Source organism: Phocoena sinus, chromosome 13 (assembly GCF_008692025.1).
Source record: "Phocoena sinus isolate mPhoSin1 chromosome 13, mPhoSin1.pri, whole genome shotgun sequence".
Lineage (NCBI taxonomy): Eukaryota > Metazoa > Chordata > Mammalia > Artiodactyla > Phocoenidae > Phocoena > Phocoena sinus.
The window spans coordinates 89755730-89777093 of record NC_045775.1 but is presented as its reverse complement, the minus strand read 5'-3'; the positions used below and the strand labels follow the sequence as shown (position 1 = coordinate 89777093).

At 47.9% G+C, this 21364-nt stretch overlaps 1 protein-coding gene across 3 annotated transcripts in view; it reads right to left on the bottom strand.

Annotated features, from left to right (window-relative positions):
• LIMS1 (LIM zinc finger domain containing 1) overlaps positions 1-21020 on the bottom strand; it is a 94708-nt gene extending 73688 nt beyond the window's left edge. Inside the window, exon 1 of one of the 3 annotated variants that reach the window (XM_032652076.1) lies at positions 20816-21020. In XM_032652076.1, coding sequence (XP_032507967.1) covers positions 20816-20847 — 32 coding nt within the window. In that variant the 5' untranslated portion in view covers positions 20848-21020. The remainder of the gene's footprint in view (positions 1-20815) is intronic. The other 2 variants (XM_032652072.1, XM_032652077.1) reach the window with 2 other exon arrangements.
• Between the last annotated feature and the right edge of the window lie 344 nt (positions 21021-21364).

Sequence of the window (21364 nt, the reverse complement as noted above, 5' to 3'; positions counted from 1 at the left end):
TTTGCTGGAAAGCATTAACATCTAACGGTCCAAGGTCATCTCTCTTTGCTGGAAACTGTTAATAGAGCAGTAGGATCTTGTATTTTACGTCTTTATTTCATTAGACATTCAGCCCTTTGCTTTTCGTGCGTCATAAAGATGCTGTGTTTACTGGAAGAAATAAATCAATTCTTTCTCAAACACACACACAAAGTTGGGTACCTTGACATCGAAAATCTCATGAAGTATTTTACACTTCAAACTTTGAAACTTTAACTTATAGAAACTGCCTATTCTCTAATTTTGATTAAAGAGGGTAATATATATGAATCTGACACTATGTCCAACGTGTTATAAAAAGGTCAGTTCATGAGTCCCGTGTTAAAACTGTTAAGTCCTTGCAATCAACGAAAAAAACATGGTCCCAAGAAGAAAGGCACAGGTTCACCTTGTAATCTGTTTCTAAATATAAATAACTCATTTTTAAAAATACATTTATTTATTTATTTATATTATATTTTTGGCTGCCTTGGGTCTTTGTTGCAGTGTGTGGGCTTCTCATTGCTGTGGTTTCACTTGTTGCGGAGCACGGGCTCTAGCCGCATGGGCTTCAGTAGCTGCAGCACACGGGCTCAGTAGTTGTGGCTCGTGGGCTCTAGAGCACAGGCTCAGTAGTTGTGGCGCACGGGCTTAGTTGCTCCCGGACCAGGGCTCGAACCCTTGTCCCCTGCATTGGCAGGTGGATTCTTAACCACTGCGCCACCAGGGAAGTCCCCAACAACTCATTTTTAAAAAGACTCAAGTTTTTAACACTTTGGCTATTCCTCAAAAAGTTAAACACAGAATAACCATATAATCCAGCAATTCCACTCCTAAGTATATAGTCGAATTCAAAGCAGGGACTCAGACATTTGCACACCCATGTTCACAGCAGCATTACTCACAAAAGCCAAAATGTGGAAGCAACCCACGTGTCCAAAACAGGTAAATGGAAAAACAAAATGTGATCCATACATACAATGGAATGTAGTTCAGCTATAAAAGGAAGGAAATCCTGACACCTGCTACGACGTGACGAGCCTGGAGGACATTGTGCTCAGTGACATAAGCCAGACACTAAAAGACAGATCCTGTGGGACTCCACTTACACGAGTTCCCCAGAGTCATCAGATTCGTACAGACAGAAAGTAGGACAGAGCTCCCAGCGCCCAGAGGAGGGGCACAGGAGTTAGCGTTTAACAGGGACAGTGTTTGTTTGGGATGACAAAAAGTTCTGGGGGGCTTCCCTGGTGGCACAGTGGTTGAATCCACCTGCCGATGCAGGGGACGCGGGTTCGTGCCCCTGTCCGGGAAGATCCCACATGCCACGGAGCGGCTGGGCCCATGAGCCATGGCCGCTGAGCCTGCGCGTCCGGAGCCTGTGCTCCGCAACGGGAGAGGCCACAAAGTGAGAGGCCCGCGTACTGCAAAAAAAAAAAAAAAGTTCTGGAAATAGTGGTAATGGCTGCACACGTTTGGGGTTTTTTTTAGTTGTAGTATAGTTGACATATAACATTATTTTTGATTCAGGTTTACAACATAACAGTTTGACATTCGTCTACACTAAGAATTGATCTCCACAATAAAACTAGTTACCATCCATCACCACACAAAGTTACAAAATTTTCTTTCTTGTGATGAGGACTTTCAAGATCGACTCTCTTAGCAGCGTTCAAATACACAGAACACCATTATTAACTATAGTCACCATGCTGTGCATGACATCCCCCCGGACTTACATATTTCCTAAGTGCAGGTCTGTACCTTTTGACCCCCTTCACCCATTTTGCCCAACCCCCACCCCCCACTTCTGGCAACGACCAATCTGTTCTCTGTATCTGTGAGTTTCGTTTTGTTTTGATGATTTTTTTTTGTTTTTTTTAGATTCCACCTAAGTGAGATCATTTGTCTTTCTGTGGGACTTATTTCACTTAGCATGACACCCTCCAGATCCATCCCTGTTGCTGCAAATGACATTATTTCATTCTTTTTTATGGCTGAGTAATATTCCACTGCATACATAACACATCTTCTTTATCCATTCATCCGTCGATAGACACTTAGGTTGTTGGTGCCCTTTCTTCTCAGCTTAAAGAAGTCCCTTTAACATTTCCTACAAGGTCAGTGTAGTGTTGATGAACTCCTTCAGCTCTTGCGTCTGGAAAACTCTTTATCTCTCCCACAAATCCAAATGATAAGAGAGCTGAGTAAAGAATTCTTGGTTGGAAGGTGTTTCCTTTCATCACTTCAAATACGTCAAGCTACTCCCTTCTGGCCTGTAAGGTTTCTGCTGAAAAATCTGACGAACTTAACAGTTCTGAACTGTACACTTAAAAATGGTTAAATGGTAAATTTTACATTATGTATGTTTTAGCACCATAAAGAAAAAACAAAAGCAATTAGAAATGAGAAATAAACTGGGGGAAAAAAGGAGTCCAGTTTTCACCTCCACCATTTCATTCTTCTTCTTCTGATTTTACAAATGAAAAACTGAGGTGCAAACACCAAATCAGGGCAAAGCACGGATCAGCTCCCCAGCCAGCGGGCTCTGCAGCCCGGTGCTTGCCCCCTCTCAGGACGGCCTTCTCATTCTTCTTACTCCCCCTCTCTCCACCAACCTTCAGCTGAACAATTTAATGATCACCCGGGGGTAAAAGCATTATTCATAAGACTAAGAGAAAAACCTGTGACCATCTGAAAAAGTAGGTATTTTACAGAGGATCGGCACATACAACACCTTGTGTGTCCAGCACCCATTTCCACGTCTGGATACATTAGGATTCTTTCAGCTGCAAGGAACAAAAACACCCAAAGTCAAACTGGTGGAAACGATGAGAAATTTATCACACATAATTGGGAGATTGGGCTTGGGAGAGACCCAGGCCCAGGACAGACCAGAAGCTCACAAATCCAGGTTCCTTCCATCCTCAGTTCTGACAGCTTCGTGCCAGATTTATCTCAAGGCTGATCCCTTCATGGTCGCAGGATGGCTGCCAGGGGGGAACGAGGACTACCATTTCATCATCTGAAGATTCATTACTACCATTATTACAAAGGGCACTGAAAAAAAAAAAAACAAAAACCCTGCATTTTGTTATTGAGAGAAACACAGGGAATGGATGCTGCTAGGCAGGCAACAATGCCCACTCTGCAGTGTCTCAAACTTTTATAGGTCCATGAATCCCCCAAGGATCTCATTCAGTGGGTCAGGGCGGGGTTAGGTCACAGGTGATGCTGAGGTTGCTGCCCCCCTCCCCCAGCACCTGACAGCCTCGTCCTGTATCTGTCAGGCTGGTTGCCGGTGGGGCTTGGGAGCTCACCACACAGCTCTCTCTCAGCTGCACAAAACACTCAATGGTGACAAATCAACCATAAATTCCAGCCCTAACGCAGATACCACGGCCGCCTGGAGCGAAAGACATCAACACCATATCAAGCCAGCACCCCCTGGAGTCTGTGGCTTGGAAACATTTCTTAGTGAGAACTGTTCCTTCGAATACTGTTTACTGTATGAACTAGTCCCTCCCAAGGTTCAGGCAGCTGAAGGGCCCCGCACCTGCTCTGGCATCCCGCTGCACCTCTACTCGGTCCCAGGCTGCAGACTTTGCTCTCCTGTCTCTCTGGATCGCTCTCTTTAACATACAGGAAAATCCTTCAAAAGGATTTTCAGTCTCAGCTGTGTCTACAGACCCCCCACTGGGCCCCTGGTGCTCAGATTAACAGCACCTGAATCACCTTTGTTTTTAAAAGGATGGACCACAACCAGGCAGAAAACATTTGTTTTCCCCGATCCACCCCCGTTTCTAGTAATGACGCCTCAGTTCTCCTTCTGTGAGACCGAGTGAGGAAGCCCTGCTCCCCCGGGTGGACACCCGCCCACTGAGGCCAGGCCGACCCGCTGCTCCCGACACCGGGATGCTGAGCCCAATGACACAGAGGGTAAAAAAGCCAGAAAGGACTCATCCCAAGAAAGGCAATCTGAAGACAGGGTGACTAATGCCCCGGTTCTTTCCGAGACACGAACCATCAGTTTTCCTCTTATCTACAATTTCACAGCCTTTCCAATAACCCCTTTCTTGACTTAGGTTAGCCAGAGCTGCTTTCTGTTGCCTGTAACCGAAAGAGCCCAGTGGACAGAGAGAATGACTACGGAGAACCACGTACTTCCCTACACAGCAGGACGGGTCACTCAGCTTCAGAGACGACCCAGAGCCCTTCACCTGACAAGGGGACGGGGTCCATCAGCACATGTACTCTGTGCCCCTTTGCAAACATGGAGCGATTCCTTCTGTATTTTATGGCCAACAAAGAGGGCACTTCAGACATCAACGAACGGTACTTTCCCAAAGGAAAGCCCCAAACTGGAAGAGTCCACACTGCACGGCTGACACGGCTGTAAACAAGGCACAAGTCCTGCCACAAGGGCTCACCTCACACACTCTAGAAACAGAACTATCTTCCTCAAACGTGCAAAGGAAAATGACCAGAGAAAGAAACAAGCCACAGAAAAAGATACCCGGGTTCCCGAGACCAGAGACGCACCATTCCCAAGAACCATAACAAGAAGAACGCACCAGGAGCTATGAATTCATGGTCAGTGGACATAACGGGCGTTGATCACATCCCAACCCACCGCATGAGGCCAGTGCTACCTTGACACCCAAAGCCAGACACAAAATAAGAAAACTATAGAACACAGCGATTATGAACTCAGACTCAAAAATCCTCAAAAAAAAAAACACCCCAAAACAAAAAAAAAGAAAACCTAAGGAAACCTAAAAAAATAAAACACTGCAAACATCTAAAAAGGATTTTACACCATGATTAAGTGGAATTTACCCTAGGAATGCAAGTTTGGTTTAATATCCAAAAATCATTCAGTGTAATATACCATATTTACAGCCTAAAGGACAAAACCCAAAATCCCCGATTCTCTCAACGGGTGTAGAAAAAGGATTTCAGCAGCTTTTCGTGATAAAAAACACTCCAAAAACTAGGAATAAAAGAGATATACTTAATGGTCAAAAGATGAATGCTTTCTCCAAAAGATCAGAAACAAGACAAGGAAGCCACTTCTAGTCATCCTTGTACTGGTGGGTCTACACATACAATGGATTATTACTGAGCCTTAAAAAGGAAAGAAATTCTGACACAGGCTACAAAATGGATGAACCTTGAGGACACTGTGCCGAGTGAAATAAGCCAGACACAAAGGGACAAATCCCGTGTGATATCCCCTGAGACAGAAAGTAGATGGTGGGGCAGGGGCTGGGGGGGGGGGGAGGGGACAGGGACAAATCCCATGTGATATCCACTGAGACAGAAAGTAGATGGTGGGGCAGGGGCTGGGGGGGGAGGGGACAGGGACAAATCCCATGTGATATCCCCTGAGACAGAAAGTAGATGGTGGGGCAGGGGCTGCGGGGGGGAGGGGACGGGGAGCTGACGTTTAGTGGGGACAGAGGTTCAGTTTTACAAGGTGAAAGCTCTGGAGGCGGATGGTGGGGACGGTTGCACATTATGACTATTTAATAGCACCGAATGGTGCTCTCAAAGCTGGTTAATCTTACACTCCAGGTGGATAGTGTCAGAATTGAATTAAAATGTAGGACAAACTGTAGTATAGATAATGCTGCCAGAATCTTTTCACATCAAATTCTCTTCACATTTACAATTACTTTCTTGGGTTTGATTTACAGAAGTGGGTATTCTGGATTACAAGTTATAAACCATTTCAGACTTGATACATACTGCCAGATTATTTTCCTAACAAATCTTACAAATATACCCTCATGCAGGCGATACAAGATAATTATGTTTTTAATAAGCTCTGCTAATATTGTAGGCAACTGATAACGTCTATTTTATTTCTTTGATGAATCACTAATCACGCTGGAACACTTTTTGTACTTTTGTACATTAATTATATTTCCTCTTTTGTTTCTATTTTGTTATAGTATCTCTGTTCATGTTCTTTTCCCTACACATGTACTAGGGTTTTCATATTCTGATCAACGCATAATACTAATATTTTCTATGTTGCTTTTGTTGCAAGTGTTTTTCCCAGTCTGTTTTTTGTTTTTAATTTTCAGAAATTTAATTTATTCTTATTCAAATGTCTTTCCTTTTGTAATTTGTTCCTAAAACTTCTGAATTTAAAAAGTACTTTTCATTCTAGGACTTTCCTGGTTAGAGTCCGCCTGCTGGAGCTTCCCTGGTGGAGCAGTGGTTAAGAGTCCGCCTGCCAATGCAGGAGACACAGGTTCGAGCCCTGGTCCGGGAAGATCCCACATGCCGTGGAGCAACTAAGCCCGTGCGCCACAACTACTGAGCCTGCGCTCTAGAGCCCGCATGCCACAACTACTGAAGCCCGCACACCTAGAGCCCATGCTCCACAACAAGAGAAGCCACTTCAATGAGAAGCCCGCGCACCGCAATGAAGAGCAGACCCCGCTCTCCTCAATTAGAGAAAAGCCCACGCGCAGCAACGAAGACCCAAGGCAGCCAAAAATAAATTAATTTAAAAAAATTTAAAAGTACTTCTCATTCTGAAAGAGTTAATAAACATTTCTATTTTATTTTAGCATTTATCTGGCTGAATTTTATAAGTAACTATTAAATATTATCCATCAGGAATTTCTTCTGATGTAATATAAGGCTATAAAGCTATAAACTGGTTTTCCCCCCCTAACTGCTAACAAATGATCTCACCATTTGTGGGACACTAATTGAATAATTTGCCTATTTCCCCCTGAAAAACTCGTTATCACAGAGCCTGTGTGATGACCTATGATGTGTAAACAGCCAACACGGCTCATGTCCCCCCCCACACCACATTCTTCCCTGCAGTAACCAGCTGTTATTCTTGCCCCTTTATTCCTCCAAAGAAAGAAACGTCGGGATAATTCTATCAATTTTACCAGAAGACGCCCACCTGGAATTCTGATTAATGGTATTGAAGCTATATATTAATATGGCAAACTGAAGAAGTTCACAAGAAAAAATGTTCATGTGTGATCCAGAAGATTTCACCCATGCACCTGGAAGCCTCACTGGGGCAGAACAGCATCTTCCCATGTCCGAGAACTGTTCCTGCACTAATCCCGAGGGAGAGAAGAAATACTGAAATACTGCACAGAATTACTGAAATTACATGGAGTTGATATGAGCCTTCAAATCTATTTTAATGCTGACTGAGGGCATCTTTATTAGCTTTTACTCACGTGTTATTATACGGCAACATTTAAAGAGCTCTACCTCACTAAGCCAAACCCCATACACACCAAATAAAACATATGACACCATTACTTATTCACTTGACAAGCACGTACTGGGTGCCTCCTGTGTGCTCTGCGTCGTCACTTGGGCGTGGGATACACAGGTATCCCAGAAAGCATGAGCAGCTTTTTGTGGGACGATGTCGCATTCTTACAACTTCAGCCCTTTAATCAAAATTTATCTAACAAATCCAACCTCAAATTTCGACTTTCATCCCATTTGTCTAGCTAATCTCTAGCAACGCTTCCTCCTGGGAGGCGTGATTAACCAAGACTGCGCAAAACAAAGCTTCATTTCTAAAAAGTTCCCAAGCCCTGTATCCCTGGCTTTCCCATCACCCACTTAATCTGTCTGCTGCAGCCTTCACGTTCCAGAAACTATCACCACAACTTCCTTCATAGAAAGCATCTAAATGACCAAACGTATTATCAGAAAGGGATGTGGGTGTTTCTTTATTTTAAAAATCAAAAGGGCTCAAGCTGGGAAAACGCTTCTTTTTAAGTCTGGTCTCACGGTCCTCAAATGACCTTTGTGGGAAAAAACAGACCTCTAAAATTTTGAGGAATTGCTGGGACTTTTTTTGTCTTTTGTCAAATTCAATAGACAGCTATATAATAAAATTAAGCACCACTTTCTAAACTTCACCGATGTCCTTTGTCATCACCAGTAACACTAGAGAGGGGAAAGCACCTGACAAAGGCTGGAAAGCCCAGGTCTAACACAGGGAAGCAACAATCAAGTAGCTTACATAGCATAAGTACCCACGCTAACACATTCTGTTAAAAGCATGGGGAAACTGCCTTAAACAGACAACTGCAGATGCCTCTTACTTTGTGCAAACCTGGCAAATGCCCAAGAGACAAAAAGTGCTCTCACGTCCTGATGCGAGTAAGCCAGCATTAAAAAAACCACCATTAAATTATCTCAGACATTAGCTTGGCACCCACTTCAAAGTTACATCATTGTGATTCTGGTCTGTCTTATAACACAGACAACCTAGTGTCCTATACATATATCTTAAAAATTTTTAAACATATTTTTTTATCATCATCCTCAATCATGTAAATATACTCAATCACCCGAAACCAGCTAAGTGCTAACAGAACTTTCCAGATTCTAGTAGGAGCTGAAGCTCCTACTACCTTAAACTCATTTTTTAAAAAAATTTATTTATTTTTGGCTGCATTGGGTCTTCCTTGCTGCGCGCGGGCTTTCTCTAGTTGCGGCAAGCGGGAGCTACTCTTTGTTGCGGTGCGCGGCCTTTTCCGTGCAGTGGCTTCTCTTGTTGTGGAGCACGGGCTCTAGGCATGCAGGCTTCAGTAGTTGTGGCACGGGGGTCAGTAGCTGTGGCTCACAGGCTCTAGAGCGCAGACTCAGTAGTTGTGGTGCACGGGCTTAGTTGCTCTGCGACATGTGGGATCTTCCCGGACCAGGGCTTGAACCCGTGTCCCCTGCATTGGCAGGCGGACTCCTAACCACTGCGCCATCAGGGAAGTCCCTTAGACTCATTTTTGAAAACAGAAAACTAGTCTCAGCCATGTTCCCTGTAAAGCCAAGGATCCCTGGCTTTTACAAAAACATCACTACCCACACTCCAAAAACAAAGGCTGCTCGTTTGGTGGATGAATTACTCCACCTCAAGATTCTAATGAAGGCTACGCTCTCATCCCTGACACATGCCTCACGGTGACAAAATCTACACTGTGCTCCACAGAAAGAACAGTTCTGACAGCAATCCGTTAGGACCCAAGGGAACTGGGCTATTCTAATGTGGGCAATGACCTTAAACTCTGATGTTCTGGACACCATTTCACCACACACTCTCCGAATGAGAAAATTTGAAAGTAGTGAACGAATATTTCTTTTGTTGTAAGATTTCCCATTAGAATAGCAGAAAGAGGCATTCAGCTCAAGCCCGAGGAGTCAGGCTCAATCTTAACCTGTATTCAAACCTCTGAAGAATAAATCCAAGCTGGAAGCAAGGCATAAGCCAGACGCCAGAGGTCCCTTCTTTAATTATGTGCTCATTACTGATTAGCAGGGGTCGTTTTTACGTTTCTGCATCTGCCTCTGTGAGCCCAGGACTGACGGCATGACTGCCCTTGAGGGCGTCCAGGCACTCGAGGCCGCGGCTGGTGATCTCCCCATCACGTTCCAAGGATTCGAGAGAGACGTCCTCGACTGACGTCACCACATCCCGCCCCACCCCAGCTGTCCTCCGGCGGAGACGGCAGGACGCCGGCAATTCCCACAGAAGCCCCGCCCGCAGTGCCACCGCCTGGACGGGGACCTGGCCGGGGTCAACCTCCTGGGCAGGCTCGGGGGCTCATGAGCTCCTGGAGGAGCCCCGCCCCCACCGAGGGAGGGCGCACGGCTCAGAGCACGGGTCTCGGCCCCAACCGAGCCCTCGTGGACTGGGAGCACGACGATCACGGGCACCACAACTACGTGCTCGTCCGCGTGCAGGGCCCCCGTCCAGCACGAGGCTCAGGGCGTGAGTGTGGGGCAGCAGCAGACACGGAGAGGGGCCTGGACCGAGTCACCTGACAGCGCGCATCACCTGTCACCTGGTTCCACCGGGTTACCAAGTAGTCACGGAGGAAGAGGAAGCTTCCCTTCTCAGAAGTGCGGCAGCTAAGACAGGAAATGCCTTCAACTGCAGCATCACGACATCAGCCGAACCCTAAGGAGTTAACCATCTAGGTGGGAAGTCCGCAAAACGCGGCCCCCGGGCCTGTGAGCTCAGAGTGGTCACGTGTTCACCCGTGTTCAGGAAACCTCCTCTCCTCCCTCTTTCCGGACAACCAGCAAGGAGGGTGCGTGACGTGCGGGGCCCCGTTCGTCTGGATGTGTCACACGTGGAAACTGGTCTAACTCCGTGACCAGCACTATTCCCTTCACTCCGCACCCGAGGCAGAGGCAAGCCGGGCCACCCGCAGCGGGTAAACGCGAAGCTGGAGTCTGAGCACAGGCTCTTTCCCATGGTAACATCTGATCGCACAGCTCTTTTCATCCCGGTAACATGGAGCTGGCAGGGGTACGGAAGCGCCAACGGGCCGGTGCTCCAGCTGGAAAAACCAACATCCCTGGTATCAAGTCACCAGAATTCAAGCTCCAGCTCCTTCCTGGGTCAGCTTCCTACCCTGAGCGCATCTTTCAAATTCCCAAATCTCCGATTCTTCATGGGAAAGCAAGGATGTTCATATTTATTCTCATTGGTCATTCACCTACTTACTGAGCATCTAAGAGGCGCCAGGCATTGTCGCTAGATCCTGGGACACTGGCTGAACGGAGAGAAACCACCTCTGAAGGGAGTGGGGTGTAGGGTGGAGCTCTGGGGAATCACCCCTCACAAGTGACGTGGCAGGTTTTATACCATTAGGGTCATGGTGCATGGGGCCGGCAGGGGAGCTGGGGAGGGAGGAGGAGGAACAACAGGGCTGGACTGCCAAGGCAGCATGGAAAAGATGACTCCAGAAACGAACCCAGAGGACGGAACACCTCACAAGGCACAAAACGCTGGGAAACAGGGTATGTAAAAACCTGAAGACACAAAAGAAAAAGGTGTGTCCTAACCTCAAACAGTTCTCAGAACACATTTCTCCTAGGGAACTGGGGGAAGGAAGGGGCGGATGAATCACAAATGGGGCTGGAAAGGTAGGGACTGGGGGACGAGGCAAAAGGTTTCATAAACCCCAAAGCTCTGCACACACAGACGAAGTTCAGGACAATCGTTACTAAGGCCCAAGTCATCACCAACAGTCAACATTCCTGTGACGTGAGGCTAGCACACACACAGCCCGGACAAGCTCAGACACAGGCTCCAAGACCCGTCCTGAGCTCTACTCCAGAGGTACCGAGGGGCTTCACACCCTTTCCATGCAAAATTTCAAATCCAAACAACTGCAGTTCTCAGCCAGACAGTCTGCATCTGGAGAAGCCAGCCTGTGTTTCTAACAGAAGCTTAGAGGGAGCTGAGATCTGCAGGGTCCTTATAAAAGGCCTTTCAGTCCCCCACTTCTGGAGATGTAAGAGTCCAACACCAAAAACACTGTGCCGCTTCCCTCTAACCTCCAGAGTCTTTGATGAAAACCTATTGTCTTTCCAATTTCTTCCCATAAACGAATGGTGTCAATTTGCTCTGGCTGCTTTCAAGGTTGGTTTTTGTTGTTGTTGCTTTAATATTTATCTCTTTATTTATTTGGCTACACCGGGTCTTGGTTGCGGAACGCGAGATCTTTAGCTGTGGCATGTGAACTCTTAGTTGTGGCATATGGGATCTAGTTCCCTGACCACGGATTGAACTCAGGTCCCCTGCACTGGGAGCGCAGACTCTTAGCCACTGGACCACCAGGGAAGTCCCTTTCAAGGTTTTTTTTTTTTTTTTAATGTCTTTAGTTTTTAGGAGCTTAGTTATGATACGTCTTGGCCTGAAATTTCTTGGGTTTATCCTATTTGTGGTGTGTGCAGCCTCTGGAATCTGTAGGTTTACATTTCTTGCCAACTTGCGGAAATCTTTAGCCATTATTTCCTCTGGGCCTTTTCCACCCCACGCGCTTCCTCCTCTGCTTTCAGAATTCCAAGGTCCCACAGGTCCCCAAGGCTTTGCTCTGTTCCCCACTCTGCCGTGAGTGCGGGTGAGGCCACAGTTGTTTCTGGGTGTTTGGTTGAAGTCGAGCATTTACTGTCTAAACATTTTTCTTCTTGTTAGACTGTCTTTCCTGGTCCCACAGAGAACAGTCTTCGTTGTGACATGTTTTTGGTCTGTACCTGCTGGCATTTCTAGACGGCCAGAGTCTGGGATAAAATGGGGATATGAGTGTAAAAAGAAAACCCAGACAACTCATCACCCCATTGTTCATCAGGCCCCATGGTCCCTGCCAGCTTGCCTTCTGCTCTCCACATTTCAGAACTTTTTATTTTGGCCGTGTCATGCAGCTTGTGGGATCTTAGTTCCCCGACCAGGGATCAAACCCAGGCCCACGGCATTGAAAGCACCGAGTCTTAACCACTGGACTGCCAGGGAATTCCCCACACTTCACAGTCTTACGCTTGTTTTATACATAATGTCCACGTTTATTGTGCTTAGTGGGAGGAATAGGAAAATGTCCACCTGATCCATTCTTCCCAGGTTCTTAACAGTTTGAATGCTGGGAAAAAATCTAAAGGTTAATACTTTGCGACATGTGAAAATTCTATGAAGTTCAGATTTCAGTGTCTGTAGTTAAAAGGTCACTGGAAAGCAGCTGTGCCCATTTACTTACATGCTGTCTACAGCGGCTTTCACGCTACAACAGCACAGCTGAGCCGAGGTGACAGTATCTACCACGTGGCCCTTTAGAGAAAAGGTCTGATCGAGGGCCCTGACCATCCACAGCTGCCAACATCATCGCCTCCTGACGGGAGGACCCACCGCCTTCCCTCACGCAGTCACGGGTGTGGGAGCCCACTCAGGCTTCTGGGCCGCAGCTTCCAAGAAGACGTGCAGGTCGAGGCCACGTTCACACCAACACTAAGACGGCAACTGCCTCTCACTCTCCTCTCACGGGTCACTGTGCAGTCTTCCAGAAGCTACCGGACGTGAAGTATTACAAAAGAATGAAAGCCAGCTGTCTTCCATTAAGACACTGACGAGATCTGCCCAAAAAGTATTTTTAAAGCCACTCTTCTCTATACGTCTAAAGTATTTTAAAGCCACTCCACTCTTCATTATTTTGTTTCTTTGGAAAATAATCACAAAATATTTATGTCAACATACAAAAGGTTGATTAAATTTCAAATACAGCAAATATCAAGAAGCTCTTCAGGGTCCTCAATAATTTTTAAGAGTGGAAAGTGGTCCTGAGACCAAGAAGTTTGAGAACTGCTTCTTTAGATCCAACAATCAATGTATACACTTTATAGGGAACAAATAAGTTAAACTGTGCCCAGAGGATGCGACCTGCCAAATCCAGACTGTAGGAAATTCTTCAAGACAAGGAACCCGTTTCTTCAACAAAAAAAATCACAAGAACAGGAAGGGGGAAAAAAAAGATGGAAGGGGTACCTATATGTTAAAAGAAACTGAAAGACTTATCAAGTTCTCAAAAGGTATGAACCTTATTTAGATCCCAATTCAGAAAAAACTATAAAGTGAATGTTTGAGATAAAACAAAAATTGAACACTAACTGGGCAGTTGATGATATACAGGAAATAGTACTAATCTTTTTCAGGTGGGATAATGACGTAGTTATATTTAAAAATCTTTTCTAGAAGAGTCCTTACCATCTTAGGATACCTATTAAAATCTCTAGGGACTTCCCTGGCGGTCGAGTGGTTAAGAATCCTTGCTTCTACTGCTGGGGGTGCAGGTTTGATCCCCGGTCGGGGAACTAAGATCCCACATGCTGCGAGGCCAAAAAAATAAAATAAAATAAATAAAATCTCTAGGATACGACACAGGGCAGAGCAGAGGGACAGGACTGGGCCTCGGTCACAGGTGAGGTCACGCCAGGCAGTGCGGACTAAAGCTAAGGTAGGACATGGGGACACATTATTCTACTTTCTGTGTCTACGTCTGAACTCTCCATTAAAAAACGTTTAGGGGCTTCCCTGGTGGTCCAGTGGTTAAGACTCCTCGCTGCCACTGCAGAGGGCACTGGTTCGATCCCTGGTCCGGGAACTAAGATCCCGCATGCTGCCCAGCGCAGCCAAAAATTTTTTTAAAATTAAAAATAAAACAAGTTTAAAAGTACAGACTTCATGACATTCTTCCCCAGAAGCAGGGGATGAGGCTGGCCCATCTGCACTGGCACGACCCCCGTGCGGGGAGGTCTGCAGCCCACACTCTACCTGGTTCCTGACTCTCCCCCATGACGTGCCAAGTAAACCGGGCTCCCGGTTGAAGGTTGGCATGTCCCTACCTCCTGAGGGGCTCAAGAGACACTGCCTGGGGCCCATGTCTTACATTAATGACAGCAAAGCTATAATAACTGGTGACAAATGATCAGTTCCTCCTTTAATTTCGCAAAGACTTTTTTAACTTCTCCTCTGGTACCTGGACACAAATAACCCCCCCGGACAGTGCACAGGACAGACCTGCACTGAACTGGAACATCGGTCCCCAGATTTGTCAAGGTCGCCACCACGTGCGCGGCACAGCCAGGAGCTCAAAATGAAAACAAACACACACACATGTACACACACACACACACAAAGACACCAAATTTAAGTGAAGAACGTGATCTCACCTGATACATTCTCTGCTGGGCCTCCAGAGTGAGATTGGGACCCTCCAAGTTCAGAAAGAAGGACGGTCCTGCAGTGAGATGATGTAGCTCCCACGCAGCTGCCATGCTCGGGGAGCAACTATTAACCACACAAAGAGGACGCCTTGAAAGCGAGGGGAAGTGGGAGCCACAGCCTCGCCTGAACGGGAGGGGCCACGGGGAAGAGACCTGGGGAGGGGCCACGGGGAGGGGGCACAGCTCAGCATCAACCTCGGCTCATCTCACCCTGTCCCTGTGACGCGGGGACTTCCCAACCTCCTGTGCTGTTTCCTCATCTGTAAAATGGGCATAAAAATCCTGCCTCAAAGTGCAGCCGTGTCAGATTTGTGAAACAGATGTTTAACTCCTTTAAAGTACTTGTGTCATCGTAGGTCATTAATAAAAGATGGTTATTACTAAGAAAGTTTCCAAAAGAGCAGCCTAGCCATGAAATGAAATAATCTAAACAGGGATGACATCATTTGAACTTCTTCCCAGTGGTCCGTGGATGCTGGGTCTCTGCCTGCAGAGTTAAGTTAAAACACATGTGAAGGCCATCTCGTCTTACCCCAAGTTCTGTGAGTTTATTCAAGCACTGTCACAGACACTCAGAAGAGCTGGCTCTGGACTCTTCAATTCACTAATGAATGAAGGAATAAAAGGAGAAATAAAGCTCATTTAAATCCCATTTGTTTTTTTCTTGGACGTCTAACAAACATGATGAAGATGTTCCTTTACTTCCAGAGCCTACAATTTGGCAGAAAAGATTAGATATCTATACGAGTAACTATAACATAAAACAGAAGTTGATAACTACCCGAAAAGAAGCCAAAGTGCTTTGGGAGGAAAGACACAAGCTCTGAGCCCTGAGCCCCCAGCACACAACCTCAGTCCACACTGCAGGAACTCAGTATCCAGGGGCCAGAGGCAATCCTGCCCCGACTGCAGACAAGACACAGGAGAGGAAGGTTTTCCAGCCCAAGAGAGCCGCGTGGACAGAGGCCCCGTGATGGGAGAGCACCGGATGTTTTCAGAACCAAGGGGCCTGTGACAGGCCGGAAGGTGACAAACAGCCTGAACTCCAGGCGCGGCAGTTTGGCCCTTGTTTGACAGGCAATCGGGAGTCTTCTCAACATTCTGAAAAGAGGGGGGACATGACCAACGTGATGCTTTAGGCGAATCTGGAACCGACATGAATGACAACAAACTGAAAGATTCTCACGAGCTGGGACCGCGTCCCACTCGCCTGGGAATCTCTGCAGCCACACCCACCTGGCACCTGAGAACCACATGCCGCATCCACCAGGTCGAGAAGGAGAAGGACCCACCAAGGCCCAGTTCCACCACCAGCTGTGCCCACACGCTCCCCCAGGCGGGCCCTGTGCTGCCTGGCTACGCGCCCGGCCTCAGGAGTCGAAACAGACACACGACACGAGGACTCCCACTCTCCCCGTGAGAATTACCTCATGGCCTGTCTGTGCGGATGGTCAGACTTGTTCCCTAACAGGTGCACCAGCAGGAAGGCCTCTCGGGCTGGCCCTGTGGGGACAGCGCACGGGGAGGAGAGGAGACCCAGGCCTCCGGGGATGAAGAACCACCGTCACTAGCACGAGGGCCTCAGAACCCCAAGTCCCCAAGGACGCGCTTCACAAAAGGAATCCACTTCAAAGAGGCTGACATCCGGGACCTTTGTGATACACTAGCTCTGGGGCAACATCTGATACTTCATCCAGACGTTTCCAGAATTACCATGTTCATGGGGCTCAGATACATCAGACAAGGTCTCACCTGGGCGTCTGCAGCCTATGGGGATGTCCCAGGGTCAGGACCGTAGGTAAAACTGGGGAAATCCGAGTGAGATCGAGGGACTGCATGACCATCGATACTGTGGCTTGGATCGCGCACCACCATTTTGCAAAATGCTATCAATGGGGAAACGGGGTAAAGGATACACTGGATCTTTCTGAATTCTTTCTTACTGCTGCATGGGGCCCTACGTGACCTCAGGTGAGCTACGTCGCTCCTGCGCGTCCCAGCCCAAGCTCACCCTCCACCCTCCGCGCCCCTCCCCTCCCACGGGATGCACTGGCCACGGCCAGCTGTGTCTGCACCTTCCAACCCACACACAGAATGTCACTGTGGACTCATCAAGGCAAAAAGTATGCTCCGACGTGAAAAGGATGCGGGAACGTGACCCCCTCTCCCGTGAGCTCCTGCATGCAAACGTCTGATGAGGTGAAACGAGAGATGAGTGGTCGTCGCACAAGGGGTAAAACCACAGCTGCTGGAGGGTCCATGGAACGTGGCAATGGGCACCCCAGCTCTCGCTTCTCTAGTATCTTAAAATTAAAGTTTTTGGAAGACAACCTGGCCACGGGCCAGCGTGTAATGTAGATGACATTTCTGTAGGCAGGAAACCACAGCTTAAAGCACAATTAACGAGAAATGTAAAATCGACCAGCAGTTTGAGATGCTTTTCCTTCTACTTAAGGGCAGCCCTAGTTGAGAACGTGACCTACGCTGAGGTTTATTTACATGATCTTCTGAGGAACAGACACAAGATTACTGAAAACTGAGGCTCCTGGGGTAAAGCTCTGTGCTTCCATCACCGGCCTGGATCTGCCTTCCCCACTGCAGGCCCCCGGACCCTGAGGAGGGCAGGAAGGTCCCCTCGGGGAGGAAAGGGAAGGCCACGCACTGCAGGAGAAAGAGCGTCCAGGAGTGGTTCAGGGTCACCCCAAAGGCAAGGGGGGCGATGAACAGTCAAGACAGCGGTCCTGACAGCCCTAGGCCTGCAGGGCACACGGAAACCAGAACCGAGGCACCTTTCCCGCTACCAAGTCTTCATCAGTGTCCTTAAACTAAGTGCTCGATCTCCTCAGCGCACAAACAGGCAGAGCACTGAAGACCTACGAAGACCCTCGCTGCCAGGACACCACCCTCTTCATAACACGCTGGCATCGTGCCCGGAAAAATCCTTCAGGGCAAAAGCTGCTTTTCCCCTAGTGGTTCTTCAAGTCCCACTAAAACTCCCTCCAACTAGAAAGCACTCAGTACAAGCATTTGCCACACATTTCTAAGGAAACTCTTCGTAGATTTCCCTTTTTACGTACTCCAAATATCTGCATGTCCCCCATGATCTCAGGTTATGTTAACTGCAGTTCTCAGAGGGTGGTCTCGAAACCCCGGAGGGGCCCCAGACCTTCTCAAGAAGCCGGGATGAAAAGTGTTTTCATAATAATGCTGAGAAGCTCCGGGAAGATGCTGGGCCCTCCGCGCGGTGGAGGCATTTTCACTGATGGTGCAAAGGCAGCCGTGGGCCCAATGCCAGCCCCCAGCACCAATCAAGGCAGGGGCAGCGGTGATGGGACCCAGCGCCTCACCCCCAGGCACCTGCAGGGAAAGAACACCCCTTTCCCTTCTCGGTGTCCCTGATGAAAGCGGTGTTGCCCCAGCCGCTCTGGGAAAGTCCATGCTCCTGAGAAAGCGAAACATGGAATCACCATGCACCCGGCCACTGCTCTCTTGGACAATTATTCCAGAGAAAGGGACGCTTATGGTGACACCAAAAACCTGTCCACAAACGTCCACATGTCCTTATTATTAATAGCCAAAACCGGAAACAGCCCAAATGTCCTGCATTTGTTCCTCATTTGACAGTTAAGCCGTCCTATATACACCCACCCTGAGGAGAAACTACAATACACACAACAGCCTGGACGAGTCTCCAGGGAATTAGGCTGACTTGTTTAAAACGCAATCCCAAAAGGTTAAGAACGGTATGATTCCACTCATACAGTATTTCTGAAATCACAAAATTTTAGAGACGCTGAATGGATGCGTGGTTTAAAGAGCAGGCAGAGGAGGACACAGAGGAAAATGGCATAGGAGGGACCCTTGGGGTGAGGGCACTAACTGTCCTCTATCTGGACCTCGGTGGATACACACACCCACACTCGTGATAAAATTACACAACACACACACGACTACAGGTAAAACTGGGGAAATCTAAACAAGATTAATGGACTGTATGACTATCAGTATTGTGGCTGAGGCTGTGCACTACAGTTTTGCAAAATGTTATCAATGGGGGAAACTGGGTAAAGGATACACTGGATCTTTCTATACTATTTCTTACAACTGCATGTGAATCTACAATTCTCTCAATAAAAGTTTCTAATAAAAAACGTACACCAGGGGCTTCCCTGGTGGCGCAGTGGTTGAGAGTCCGCCTGCCGATGCAGGGGACGCGGGTTCGTGCCCCGGTTCGGGAAGATCCCACATGCCGCGGAGCGGCTGGGCCCGTGAGCCATGGCCGCTGAGCCTGCGCGTCCGGAGCCTGTCCTCCGCAACGGGAGAGGCCACAACAGTGAGAGGCCCGCGTAACGCATAAAAAAAAAAAAAAAAAAAAAAAAAAAAAAAAAAAACGTACACCCGTGTTCATAGCAGCGCTATTCACAATAGCCAAAAGGTGGAAACAACCCAAATGTCCACTGAAGGATGAACGAATAAACAAATGAATGGTATAAACATACAATGGAATATTATTCAGCCTTAAAAAGAAAGGAAATCCTAACACAGGCTACAAAATGGATGAACCCTGAGGACACTATGTTGAGTGAAATAAGCCAGTCACAAAAAGACAAAGACTGGATGATTCTACTTATATGAGGAGCCTGGAATAGTCTAAATCAGACACAGAAAATACAACAGGGGAGACCAGGGGCTGGAGGGACAGGGGAATGGGAAGCTGTTTAATGGACAGAGTTTCAGTTTCGCAAGAAAAAAGAGTTCTGGAGATGGACAGATGCCAGCGATGGCCACACAACATTATGAATGTGTTTAATACCACACAAAAGAGCAAGGGATTGCGAAGGGAAAATTCAGGATGGGAATGGGATGGGATCAGGAGACGACCAAGGCTCTTAAAAGGAAAGGGTTATACTCTTTTTTTTTTTTTTTGGTTCTACTCTTAATTCATATTGTATACACTGTATTGTCATCCTTTATACCTTACATATATTTTAAATTTTGTATTGATTGAATTTTCAATAAATTTTTTTAAAAACAAAAAAATGTCCTTGATGAAGCAATACAAATTACTGTTATTAAATCTCGAACTTTGACCTTGTATTCTGTTTCTTGTGATGAACAAAGCACTTGGGCTGCATACTACAGTAAGACGATTGTCTGCAGGGAAAGCACGCGTGTGATCCAGTGCCGGCTGAATTAGATGCTTTTTTTCATGGTCTACCATTTTTACCAGAAAGAATAACAAACTATGGTTTTTAGACTTGCACTTGGCAGACATTTCTTGAAACTAAACAAAGTGAGTCTGTTACTCTGAAGAAAACAATTGACAAGAGTTTCCTATCAATAATAAAAATCAAGCTTTCAACTGAAAATTAGAATGTTGGAAAACTTGTATCCACCACCTGGAGTTTGACAGCTTCTCAAACTTAGAGAGTTTCTAAGGAGATCAGCCGTGATATTAAGAAATGTTATTTAGTGATGCTGTATAAAGAGATGTGTCAACATTTGGAAGGGCTGCCTAACTCAGTGAATCAACATTTTCCAAATGAGGGTGATGTTACAACGGGGCACAAGCCCCTTCCAACTTCAGGGCAGACGGTGAATTTTAATGTCATGGAGAGTGAAAACCTCCTTGTAAGGCTTCAGACTCCATATCAAACTAATCTTTAAGAAACATTAAGCTTGCCTAGTTTTGGAGTAATAACGAAAAATACCGCAACTACGTGAAAAGCTATTGAAGTACTACTGATCCCTTTTCCAACCACCCGTCTGGTTAGGAGCAGATTTTCTTCAGACTTCAACCAAAACGGACCGCAATGGACTGAAAGCAGAGCAGGCAGGAAAATGCAGACATTTAGGAGATATGCAAAATGTAAGAGCAGGGCTCTCGTCACACTAATTTTTTGTTTAGGAAAATGCTATTTTCATAAAGCATGCGTTATGTATGTTGAGATCACAGACTTATTTTACGTTTAATGAATGAGTCAATGTCCTTTAAAGTCTCAGTTTCATTTCTAATTCGGTAAATCTCGAGCCCTGATACGTCCCCGCCCTCACGGACGCCTCTCGCAACCCGAGCCGGGCTGCGAGCGCCGGGCATGGGGAGCGCCGGGCCGGGACGCGGTCCACTCGGGCCGCCGGCTCTGCAGGCCCGTCCGTCAGCGCACGGGGAGGGGCCGGCCGCGCCGCCGACGTGGCTCCGGCTCCGGCTGCGGGTTCACGGCCGCCACGGCCTTACCTGTTGGTCATTCCTGCCGCCACGCCCAGCATCTCCGGCGGCCACGCGAACCCGCCACGCGAACCCGCACCGCGTACCCGCGCCGCTCCCGCCGCTCCTCCACGCTGCGCGGACTGGCAGGAAGGGGCGGGGCCGGGGCGGAGGCCGCGCCCACCTAGGCTCGGCCCCGCCCAGCAAGGCCCCACCCACCCAACCACCCCCGGAACCGCCCGCCCGGATGTCGGCCCCCCGCCTCCATATAGGCCTCGCCCCCTGGACCGCCCCATGTCGGCCCCGCCCCTATGTCGGCCCCGCCCCTATGTCGGCCCAGCCCCGTCTTGGCTCTGCCCTCGCCTTCAGGCCGCCCCTCCCCGCGCGCCGAGGCCCCGCCCTAGCGGAGGCGGACTCTGTCCCGGGGCCTGAGGGCACGGTGCGGTCGGGGTGCGGGGCCGCGTCGCCCTACGTCCTGCTCCGCTGTCCGGGCACCAGAATCCCGCGGGCGGGGAAGGTGGGCGGTGTCGGTGCTGATGTGAAGTCAGCTCCGCTCTGACCCGGTGCGCGCTGTGGGGC